Source organism: Panthera onca, chromosome D3 (genome assembly GCF_046562875.1).
Source record: "Panthera onca isolate mPanOnc1 chromosome D3, mPanOnc1 haplotype 2, whole genome shotgun sequence".
Taxonomy (NCBI): domain Eukaryota; kingdom Metazoa; phylum Chordata; class Mammalia; order Carnivora; family Felidae; genus Panthera; species Panthera onca.
Window position 1 is genome coordinate 38,042,292 of NC_138350.1, and position 10,751 is coordinate 38,053,042.

At 44.1% G+C, this 10,751-nt stretch overlaps 1 protein-coding gene across 34 annotated transcripts in view; it reads left to right on the top strand.

Annotated features, from left to right (window-relative positions):
- Positions 1 to 9,401, top strand: part of EPB41L3 (erythrocyte membrane protein band 4.1 like 3) — a 232,322-nt gene extending 222,921 nt beyond the window's left edge. For 14 of the 34 annotated variants that reach the window (XM_060613308.3, XM_078435398.2, XM_060613301.3 and 11 more), the window contains 10 exons: positions 746 to 820; positions 1,192 to 1,281; positions 2,231 to 2,965; positions 3,480 to 3,602; positions 4,227 to 4,610; positions 5,424 to 5,555; positions 6,055 to 6,153; positions 6,584 to 6,664; positions 6,935 to 7,051; positions 8,266 to 9,401. In XM_060613308.3, coding sequence (XP_060469291.3) covers positions 746 to 820; positions 1,192 to 1,281; positions 2,231 to 2,965; positions 3,480 to 3,602; positions 4,227 to 4,610; positions 5,424 to 5,555; positions 6,055 to 6,153; positions 6,584 to 6,664; positions 6,935 to 7,045 — 1,830 coding nt within the window. In that variant the 3' untranslated portion in view covers positions 7,046 to 7,051; positions 8,266 to 9,401. The remainder of the gene's footprint in view (positions 1 to 745; positions 821 to 1,191; positions 1,282 to 2,230; positions 2,966 to 3,479; positions 3,603 to 4,226; positions 4,611 to 5,423; positions 5,556 to 6,054; positions 6,154 to 6,583; positions 6,665 to 6,934; positions 7,052 to 8,265) is intronic. The other 20 variants (XM_060613317.3, XM_060613316.3, XM_060613318.3 and 17 more) reach the window with 7 other exon arrangements.
- Positions 9,402 to 10,751: the final 1,350 nt, after the last annotated feature.

The window sequence follows — 10,751 nt, forward strand, 5'->3', positions numbered from 1 at the left end:
TACTAAAGAAAGGAACAAAACGTAGATGAAAGGAAAAAGCTAGTGGCTAACATAGCCTATCACTTCAGCGTTTCTTAATGTTGTTATAGGTTAAAGAAAGCAAGATCTAAAGTACTTACTTTTTACTGAGATCTTTTGAAGTGGACTATTTAAAGTCATTCACCACCTTATAGAAGTTCCAGTCAACTTTTGAGTTCACTTTGTTTATTCGTGGAATAGTAAAGAAAGCCATGTAGGTCTGACAGGGTTTGCTCAGAGTAGTCGCTGATGCGGTGACCCATGTGCATTATTTTGCCTGGGATTAAGCAGCACTTAAATGGGGAAGACAGTCCAGGATTTGTCCGATGTAAGAGTGAGGATTTTTGTTCCTCACTTAATTTTTTTTTTTAATCTTAATACTTCCTCTCACTCCTCGCTGGTGCAGTTTTGCAGAGGACTGACCTAGACACTGTTCAGATGCCAAGGAGCTCTTTCTATTGCTTGCGCGTGTTTTGTGTTTCTAGAACTAGAAAACGTGTGAGCCCTACGCTAGTGTTTCAGAAAAGAATCTGTTACTTTTTGGAAATAATTCTTAAACTTGGAGATGGTTTCAGACCGTTTTTCAAATTCGTAAACAATGATTCGCTTCTTCAGAAAGAGATGAATATTATATGTACAACACAATCAAAGAACTCTCTTCCTAACTTGCCTTTTTTGGAAACTGTCTACTTCCTCTTCTCCAACCCAACCCCCTTTATTCAAACAGACCGAAGAAGAAAGAGAAATTTCTGAGAAAGTTATATTTTTGCAGCAAGAAAGCTCTCCATTCCTTGAGTCTCAGGTAAAAAAACAAACATAAAGGGATTTCCCAGGAGGGAATTGCTCTTCAGATTTCAGTGTCATTAAAGTGTTTTTAGTTTTTATTTTCCTTTTTAAATTGACCTTAAAACTAAGGTAGGTATATCATTTTTGCTTAGATTCTGGGGAGGGGACAAAGGAATTTTCTTACCATTTTCGTTACCAGCCATCATTTCTTTATGGCTTTTGTGCCTAGGTGATTATATCTGTGTATGGCCAGTGAAGCATTATAATTCTGCTTTCTAATGATATTATTGGGGCTTCTTACTGTCTGCTTTACCCGTAGAGTGATACTAATTTAGATGACCTTGACTGATTTTGAAAGTTCTGAACTTTTATTGGTTTTCCCACTAGCCGAGTATGATAAAGAAAATGCAGGAAGGAGACGCCGCGGTTACCTCTCGTCAAATCATTTTCCAGAAAACTGTCCCATCGACCCTAGAGGTTATTTTTCAATTCATTTCATTTAATCCAGCACCAACATGTAGACTGATCTGTAATTGTTTTTTTCCTAAGGCACACACATTTCCAGATTCAAGTTTTCAGAGTAAGACAGACCAGAAAGTAGAAAACACTGTAGTTTAAAATGTAAACCAAGGCGCTCAGCTGCCCCTGGTGTGATTTTGCTTCCCTCTGTGATCTGTAAGACTAGTCAACTGCCCGGCCTCATCCTTGTAGCCTTCTCTCTTAATTTTCACTTCTTCTGTCGTATTGGAACTAAGACTAAGGAGAGTGGCAAAGAAACTATTCACACCATGAGCTTCAGTTGTAGATAAGATTGGACCACCATGACCTATTTATAAGAGGCTCCAACAATGCCCCCAACTATAGTCCCTTGACGACCGGCGCACTCAGTATTTATCGGATAGTAAGTGCTATGGTAGATTTGATCTCCTGTATATATAAGGAACTATAATTTACAAACATGAAAAATGATAATCACAGAAATTTGTGGAATGCTGGCAAGTTCTTTGTGAAAACAGCAGATACGACGCACAGTGTTCTAGTTACCATGGAAAACTGTCTTTTTGTGTCCACACAAGCTAAATAACCTGTACAACACCTTCAGTAACGTCATTCAATTTTGAAATCTAAAATGATGAGACGCTTAGCATAAGGCCCGGTATATTCTTGCAAAAATTTACCACCAAGTTATGTTCCTATTTAAAGAAACCTGAAATTGCAACTCTACGTGCAGACTCTATTCCAAGCTGAAGGTTAGAGTTTGTAAGTTTCAGATAAGAAGAGATTTGCAACCAGAATTATTAGATAATAACACCAGCCCTGTGCAGTCACATCACAATGTAGCTTTTGCCCTGGTTTCTTAAAGAATTCTTATTTTAGAAATGAGACCATCAGCATTTCTAATTTAGCTTTTATATTTCAAATATAGGGCACAGAGGATTGGGTTATTGTAGACAAAGTACCCACTGAGGTAGTTGATGGTGATTCGAAAAAGATTGTGACTTACAAGGTGGTGACCGTGAGCAGTAGAACCGGAGACATCCCAGCCGATCTGTTGAGATCTGGTGCCATTGAAATGCAGAGCTTCGAGGACTTGGCCCGGGAAATGCAATTGAAAGGAGAAAGCAAACAGAAAATATACACTCTAGGAAAATCCTACGACACCGTATCCGGCAAGATCGTAACCATGACTGGAAAGGCCAAGGAGGGGGAGAAGGCAGTACAGCCCTGCAGTCTGGAAGCCCTTCAGAAAGCGGACAGAGCGTTGTCGGAGTCGGTGAAGATCATCCCGGTCACGGCCGATTACGAGGTCCTGGACGTCGCCCCCGATGAGAAATCCAGGCGAGGACCCGAGGTGCACACCCCCAAGCGGAAACTGTCCGAATCGCTGGCTCCCATCAAGGAAGCCGATTCCCGGCGGCCGAGCCCCGAAGAGGACGAGCTCCAGAGAGCCCCGGGGCCGGGCCGGGACGCAGCGCCCCACGCCGGCCCGGAGGGCGCGCGCCCGGGCAGGACGGAGCCAGCGATGGAGGGCGAGGTCTTGAAAGTGGGGCTCTTTGGTCCCAGGAGGAAGAGCCTGTCCGAGTGGAGATACTCACAGGAACCGGCCTTCACCATGGCCACTGCTCATTACGTTACCGAGTCCTCCTCATCTCGAGTTGTGGTAACCAGTGCCTTTCCCTTGGACCACCGTTTCAGATTCCAGCATGACGTTTTTTTTTTGAGGCACTGCCCTTCCACCCTAAACTTTTCTGTTCTTCTTGCTGTTTGGCTTTTTGTTGAGAGCAGCCAACCCAAGCTTTTTAAGTTTTGTCATGGTTAGATCAACACTGCAGTCCAACGTAGGCGTTAAAACACTTGCCGTTTTATTTCCAGCTCCCCGATCCCGAGATGTGATAGTGCTGCTGTGGCTTGCAATGAAGGGAAAATGGTCTGCTTAAACCAGCACCGCCCATGTCCTAATAACTCTCTCTGCTTTACCAAACAAGAGCTCATGGTCACCTCAATTTGCTATTTTATTTCCCATTCTTTTCTGTTTCCCAACTTTGTCTGGTAGATTCCCTCCTCCCCCCTCCCCCCTTCCTCCCTTACAGTTTTGTCTAACCGGCTGTGAATGTGAATGTGCCCGCCTATGTTCCTGTCTCTGTGCTTGACTGTCCGTTTCTTTGTTCACCCAGACTAAACAGTCTTCTGCCGAAAAGCTCATGGATGGCTCTGAAATCTTCAGTTTATTAGACTCTGCGAGAAAACCAACGGAATTCATAGGAGGGGTTACTTCTACTTCTCAAAGCTGGGTTCAGGTGGCCAGTTGCTTCCTCCTTGGTGTTCCTGACTCTGCCCATTTGCCTTTCTTTGTGCCTCTTGGCTGTGTGCGTGCAGTGTGTGTGTTTTGCATCCCAGGGGCTTTGCCTTAAACGCCTCAGAGGTGTCGTCGGTTATTTTCCTTTGTGTCTGTCTGGCATAGCTGTCGTGGGCCTTTAGCCCCACCAGTAGAACATGCTTCAGGTATTCCAAAGGCAATCGTGTTGAGAAATTGTAATTTGCATTTAACTTTTTAAGCATTTTATGCTCTCTGTTAGGCCTAAGAAAGCTGCCAGAGTCCATGGGAGTGTGCTGCGATGCTTTCATTTTGTTTTATTTTAATTGCATTCTATACTGCGTCCCGTTTCTTTTGCGGCTATCCGGACATAGCACAGGCTTGAGGGCGTGTGTGTGTGTGTATGTGTCGGGGGCAGGGGGCACGCATCAAAGATTCTGGCAGGAGGAATGAAAGCTAATTTATGTTTTGTATAAGCGTTTCTGGTCATAAGCACTTGACACTGGCTTTAGGCGTCCTGGCGAGTGGCTGTGTTTGTTTTTATTCTGGTTTTTTGACCCTCGGTTTATGGAAAGTCACACTGACCCTGCAATCTTTTCCCGTGCAGAAAACGGAAACCAAGACGGGGCCCAGCAAAACAGAGCCGGAAACAAGCCAGCACCCCCAGTCACTTAGCACCGAGAAGGTTGTGCAGGAAACCGTGTTGGTGGAGGAAAGACATGTCATGAATGTGCATGCGAGTGGGGATGCTTCTTACGCAGCTGGAGAGGATGTGGATGCTGCGGCACAGGCAGCATCTGCTGATGCTTCTGGCTTGAAAGGGAAGGAGGGCTCTGCCCTGACAGAGGAGGCTAAAGAGGAAAAGGGGGAGGTGGCTGGCAAAGCTGTCCTCGAACAGGAAGGAACGGCCACTGCTTCCCATGAGTCAGAGGAGGAGCAGAGTGCAGCAACCCACGTTTCTGAAACTTGGGAACAAAAACCTCATTTCGAGGTAACTAGTAGTTGATGTTCCTTTCAGCACTAACATAAAACTGATAGGTGTGGGAGTCCCCGAAATTTAGTTAAGCATCAAGATGGAGCTAAGTTGAATTTTCGACCTTTTCCAAATGCAGTTTGTTTCTCCTCTTATATCCCTCTTGCATGGCAATCTCAGGAGTCTCCATGCTGGTTTCCATCTTTGGGGTCACGTGCATACACATTTAATGATTATTCATAACGTGTAGTTCCAGGAAATGGTTTCTACCTTTGCTGTAATTACTGTAATGGGCAGTAAACCTGGGGACTGCGTGGCCAACAAGAGCATAGAACATTTGATCAATCTTCTTTTTTTGGTCAGTGTACTTACCCAGAAACTGTGCTTGCCCAGGTGCCAAATGCCAGAACTTTGTTCTTTATCTCTCCCGAGATTCCTGCATTCTATGCTGTTGGAGGTTCTTAATGTCTTAGCATCCATTCCTTTTTTCTAAGACGTTATTAAACAGAGGCTGATTGATTATTTTTGATCTATCTATGCAGTAGAGGAGGGGGAACACAAAAACAGTTTTTTAAACATTTCCTTCAAAATGCCTTCCTTTACCTGGAACATCCCATGTTTAAAAAAAAAAAGAAAACTAATCCTAAAAGACTGACATCTATTTGGTGTCTGCCTCATTCCTCAACTTTCTCTCCCCATGTAATACATAAACATTTATTTCATACTAACCTGTGCTTATACATATCCACTGGGGGGCAGGGAGGGGAAAAAACCCAAAAGCGTGCCTTTGTGCAAACTGTAATAGCCACTGCCTACTTCTCATTGGTACAGTCATCGACTGTGAAGACAGAAACCATCAGCTTTGGCAGCATTTCACCAGCAGGAGTAAAGCTAGAAATTTCTACCAAGGAAGTGCCGGTAGTTCACACAGAAACGAAAACCATAACGTATGAATCCTCACAGGTAAGACCGTCTGTCGAGGCCGGAGCCCTCCTTGTTTTGCCGCATTTACTGGCTTGCTGCGTTTAAGTATAAGTACGTGATGCTTAATGTGCCGGACTTAGAGGGCCCAGTAGCCAAGCTGTGTCTATCAGGAGCGATCATGGTGCTAAGCATAACTTTATTACCGAGCAAAAAAAACATCAGGTGACTTTAAGCAGGTCTTCCTGTATCTCACAATGTAGAACAAGGCTCAGGAGCCTATCGCCTTAGCCACAGGTCAGGGAAAATAGCAGCAGCTCAGGCAGACACGACTCACCTTTCTGAAGTCCCGGTGTTTTAAGGATGGTTCCCTCTGGCTGCCTTGGGTTGCGTCGTACCCATAGCCAGAGCTCCTGTGTGCTGACTGAACAGCGCGGTGGTCGTGAGAGAGAACTCGGTCATCCTAATGCCCTGAGCTAACACAGCAGACCTCTGGAGAGGTCAGCGTTTGAGTGCGGTGTCTGTTCCTCTGCTCGCACAGGTCGATCCGGGTGCCGATTTGGAGCCGGGTGTGCTGATGAGCGCACAGACGATCACATCTGAAACCACCAGTACCACAACCACCACCCACATCACCAAAGTAAGTGGGGCGGGAACAGGTAAAAGGAAGGCATTCACACGGAACTTCTTCCCGGTTGAGCTGCACAGGCCCGGGGTTCTGTGAACATCAGGAGCCCGCGTTGCGCTCTCTTCACCCAGTCTCTGGGGCATTTATTTGTCCTTAGGTGCTAGTTTCTGTTGAGGAATATGCATCCCAGTACCTTTTGCTTAACACAGAACTCCAGCGCTTAGCACGTGGTAGGTGTTCCAGAAGCACCGGCCAGCCTCACCCCCAGAACTGCTTTCCAGGCTCACGTCTGAAATTAACCATTTTAAGTAATTGCCAAAGAATCGTTTCCGTCCTTAATGATGTTACTGAAAACCCTGTTAGCGTTTTCTCCCAATTCCCCCATTGAACAATGACTGTTCCTCCAGTGAGTGAATTTCTGACACTTGCCTGTCCCTTGCAGACTGTGAAAGGAGGCATTTCAGAGACGAGGATTGAGAAGCGCATAGTCATCACAGGAGATGCGGACATTGACCACGATCAGGTAGTGTGGGCGAGATGGCAGAGCCCCTGGCAGAGAAACAGAGGGGGGTCAGCCTCACTCTTCCCAGCGTTGTTCTTTTAGTCCGTCAGGCGGTCTAAACCGTTTTCGGAATTAACTTTCCAGTGTGCAGCCTACAATTCCTTTTGCAGTCATCGTACCTCATTTGTAAATGACGTATGTAGATCTAGCTCCTCAGCCTCCACCTTGCTACTGATCATGCATGTTCCACCTCCTTTTTGTCTTTGCCCTTCTGTGATTTCCTGGGGATAGGCTCTGGCTCAGGCAATTAAAGAGGCCAAAGAGCAGCACCCTGACATGTCAGTGACCAAAGTAGTGGTCCATAAAGAGACCGAGATCACACCGGAAGACGGAGAGGATTGACCCCAGGTAAGAGGCGACGCTGATTTTCTAGACTTGGCCTTGGCTGGCATGTAGCATGGGACACTTCCCTCTCTCCTTCCCCTGCCTCCTCCTCTCTCTTTCTTCTCTCACTGGCATTTTGCAGGGCTGCTCACCAAGGGGATGGAGAACTGGTTTACAGGCGCTGGTTTGTTTCACATTTGGGGGCTCCATACTGTGGACATTTTGCATATTCTGCCAGTTAGAGGATCAAGAAAGAAGCAGTCTTTGCGTGCATGTCCTCGACTGGTGTTTCCTTTTCATCCATGCCCTGGACTCTTCATTATCCAAATTCGAAAGGTCAAATTTGATTTCACTTGCCATGTGGCCTAAGTAGAACTAAGGCCATTTTGTTCTGAGACGTATAATTTGTGTATTAATTTCCAAATACTCGGAAAATGTACCCCTTTCTCCTTTGGACAGAAAACTTATCCCACTTATTGTAAGCTTTCTCTGCAGCTATGTTTGCTTATGCTCCTATTTATGCTCTCGTTTTTGCTTTGTTTCTTACTTTGAAACCCAGGCATTCACTTCCATGTTGGATGTCTTGTGTTTTCTGTATTCTTTGGGATGCCTTTTTTGCTTCTTAGTATAGCATCGTGCCTCGGGAGGAGGCAAAAATGCAGTCTTGTTTCCTGCTTTTCTGCAGAGACCGTGTGCATGCCTTTTCAATGGCCGTTTGGCTCGTATCGTGAGCAGATAGCATCTTGTGCTTGCGCACAGACGTGTTAGACACACTAACCCGCCGTGCAAGGACTCCCAGGCCCCGACCATCCCCAGAGGGCTTGGAATGCCGAATGCAACAGTTGCGCTACTTGCACACTTGCTTACGTGATAGAAGTCTCTTGAACACTTCACGTGTATAAAGGAAATAAGGAGGTTCTCTACCACTGCTTTAGGGCATAGAGGTTGATGAGTGGCCTCTCAAAGAAGATAATGCAAAGGTCACTCATTACGTTCAAACGAGTCCTATGACCTGGAAGACAGAGAGCAGAAAAAGGTTTCTTCAGTGAGCTTCCGCCACGTGGGTGATGTAGTTATTTCAGAGAATGCGGGTCCGTGACTTAGGCTGGTATTTTACAGTATCTTGACAAAAAGTGCATTTAATAACCTGCCTGCACAATAGGTGTTTTGTGGCCTTCATCTGAGGAAGACTCTCGGGTGTTTTCCAGGGAGTAACTGATCAAATCTCTTTCCTACAGGAATAACTTAGCCTGCACATGAATCCAGTCATGCAAACCATTAGGAAAACCAGAGCCTATATGGAGTCCCCTCTTCTAACCCAACTGACTTGTATCTGCCCATGGAAAATTTCAATCTGGAAGAACTGACCTTGACCGTTAACAAAGACACTGGCAGAGAGATCTTCCCATAATAAAGCAATCCGAATCAGCATCACGAAACTGATATTGCATGAAGCAACGATAAAATTACAAAAAGAGTAGCATTTTTAATTTCCACCAAGTGTCTAAGTTTTCAGCTATACCTGCACGTTCATAACCAACAATATAAACCGTGATCTCATGTAACACATAAACAATCCATGCCTTTCATAGTTTATCCAAGTCTAAACAAAACTGCAGTTTCTTAGGTGACAGATCTTTTGTTTACAGACAGACGAAGATGACCCTAAAATGCTAGAAGCTGTCTAGGTCCGATGTGTCAGGTTTATCCCAGATTAGATGTGCCAATAACCGAGTTTATTCAGTAAACAACTTGGATCTTGTACTTGTTTCACCTGGTTTTATTACTCCGCCCGTAAACAGCAACGACTCCCGATCGTCTGGAAATATTTAATGCTTACAATCCTGCTTTGTGTATCTGACTTAATCCGTTACCGGGTAGTACTGATTTTAGCATATTAATGTGAAATTTCTTCCTCGTTCGCTTTGGTCTGCGTCCAATCCAGAAAGCTTCCAAGAGTTCCCTGACAAGTCCTAAATATATGTGAATTGTCACTATTTGGGGAAGAAAATCTGTATTTTTGTTAGTTTACAATATTACGAAATTTCACCCCAGAAAAACCTGTTGGGCTTCTGATGCTTCGTTTTCTTTCTTCGTTCCTTCTTCCTTTTGTTTTTTTAAGTTGATTTTTTTTTTCTTTTACTTGAAAAACAGCGTTTTATTTCCAAATCTGGTCCATATTTACAATCTAGTTCAGAGCCAAGCCTTAAATTGTACAGAATTTCCACTGTAATTAAAGTATTTAGTGTTTAGTTATAAATAGCCTTCAAAAAGATATATTCTCCATTACACTGTCAACTGCATCACACAGCCCATGGTGAATGTATGTTTCTGCATAGCAAAATAAAAATGGTAAATGCATTTAAAGCTCTAATTCTCTGTGTGTAATACTTTCAGTACTGTATATATCTAGCCAAGAGGCAGCATTCGCATGACCTCAAAGGCTACTTCATCTGCATGATAGAGAGCTTGTCTTTTTACAGGACAAAAGGTGTACAGGGTGACACGAGGACGTGTGGACCCCTCCAGGTGTCAGAGATGGGAAACAAGAAACATACACATAAATGTTTGGTTGCCTACGAAGGCCTTAACGAGTACAACCGGTTACCACAGAATCTCATTTTCAAAGTTTTAGGTTTTTTATAAGAGGTTCTCCTATAAACCCCAGTGTTTCTGGGTGCCGTTAATCTACCAGAGAGAGCGAGACCTCCCTCACGCCTGCGCCATAGCTGAACAGATGAGCTGGTGCGTTCTACAAGGGCCCACGCAGCGTGTTCCCAGAGTTCATCCACATCAAACTCCTTCATGCCAGGGCCTGAGAGTAAGACTTTTATCACCAACTGCCAATCTAACGCCTGAATGCACTCGCTGGCTATACGCCATCGGGTCACACTTTACCTAACTTGCTGATTTTTTAAAAAACTTCAATTAAAAAGATTTTCTGCCCCTGAAAATTGTTAGATGTGACCACGCACCTTAGTCTTCGTGAGGGGGTCAAATTCTTGTCATTTATCTATGAAGAAGTTACCATTTGTCCTTATTGTCAATACTACCTACTCATTTTAGGAACTGAAGCATCATTTTATGTTTGAAGCTAATCAAAAAATGTGTTGAGGACCATACACAACAATACAGTGGAATGAAGACCTAAATGTGAGACCTGAAACCATAAAAGTCCAAAAGAGAACACAGGCAGTAATTTCCCTGACATGGGCTGTAGCAACATTTTTCTAGACACACCTCCAAAGGCAAGGGAAACAAAAGCAAAAATGAACATTGGAACTACATCAAAATGCTTCTGCACATCAACAAAACTAAAAGCCTACTGAATGGGAGAAGATATTTGCAAATGATGTATCTGATAAAGGGTTAGTATCCAAAATATATAAAGAACTTACACAAATCAACAGAAAAAAAAAATCAGATAATCCAATTAAAAAATGGGCAGAAAACATGAACAGACATTTCTCCAGAGACATACAGATGGCCAAAGACACGTGAAAAGTTCAACATCACTCCATCGGGGAAATGCAAATCAAAATTACAATGAAATATCACCTTACACCTGTCAGAATGGCTAAACACAAGAAACAGGTGTCGGCGACAATGTGGAAAAAAAGGAACCCTCACGCACTGTTGGTGGGAATGCAAATGGGTGCAGCCATTGTGGAAGACAATATGGAGGTTCCTCCAAAAATTAAAAATAGAATTGCCCTGTGATCCA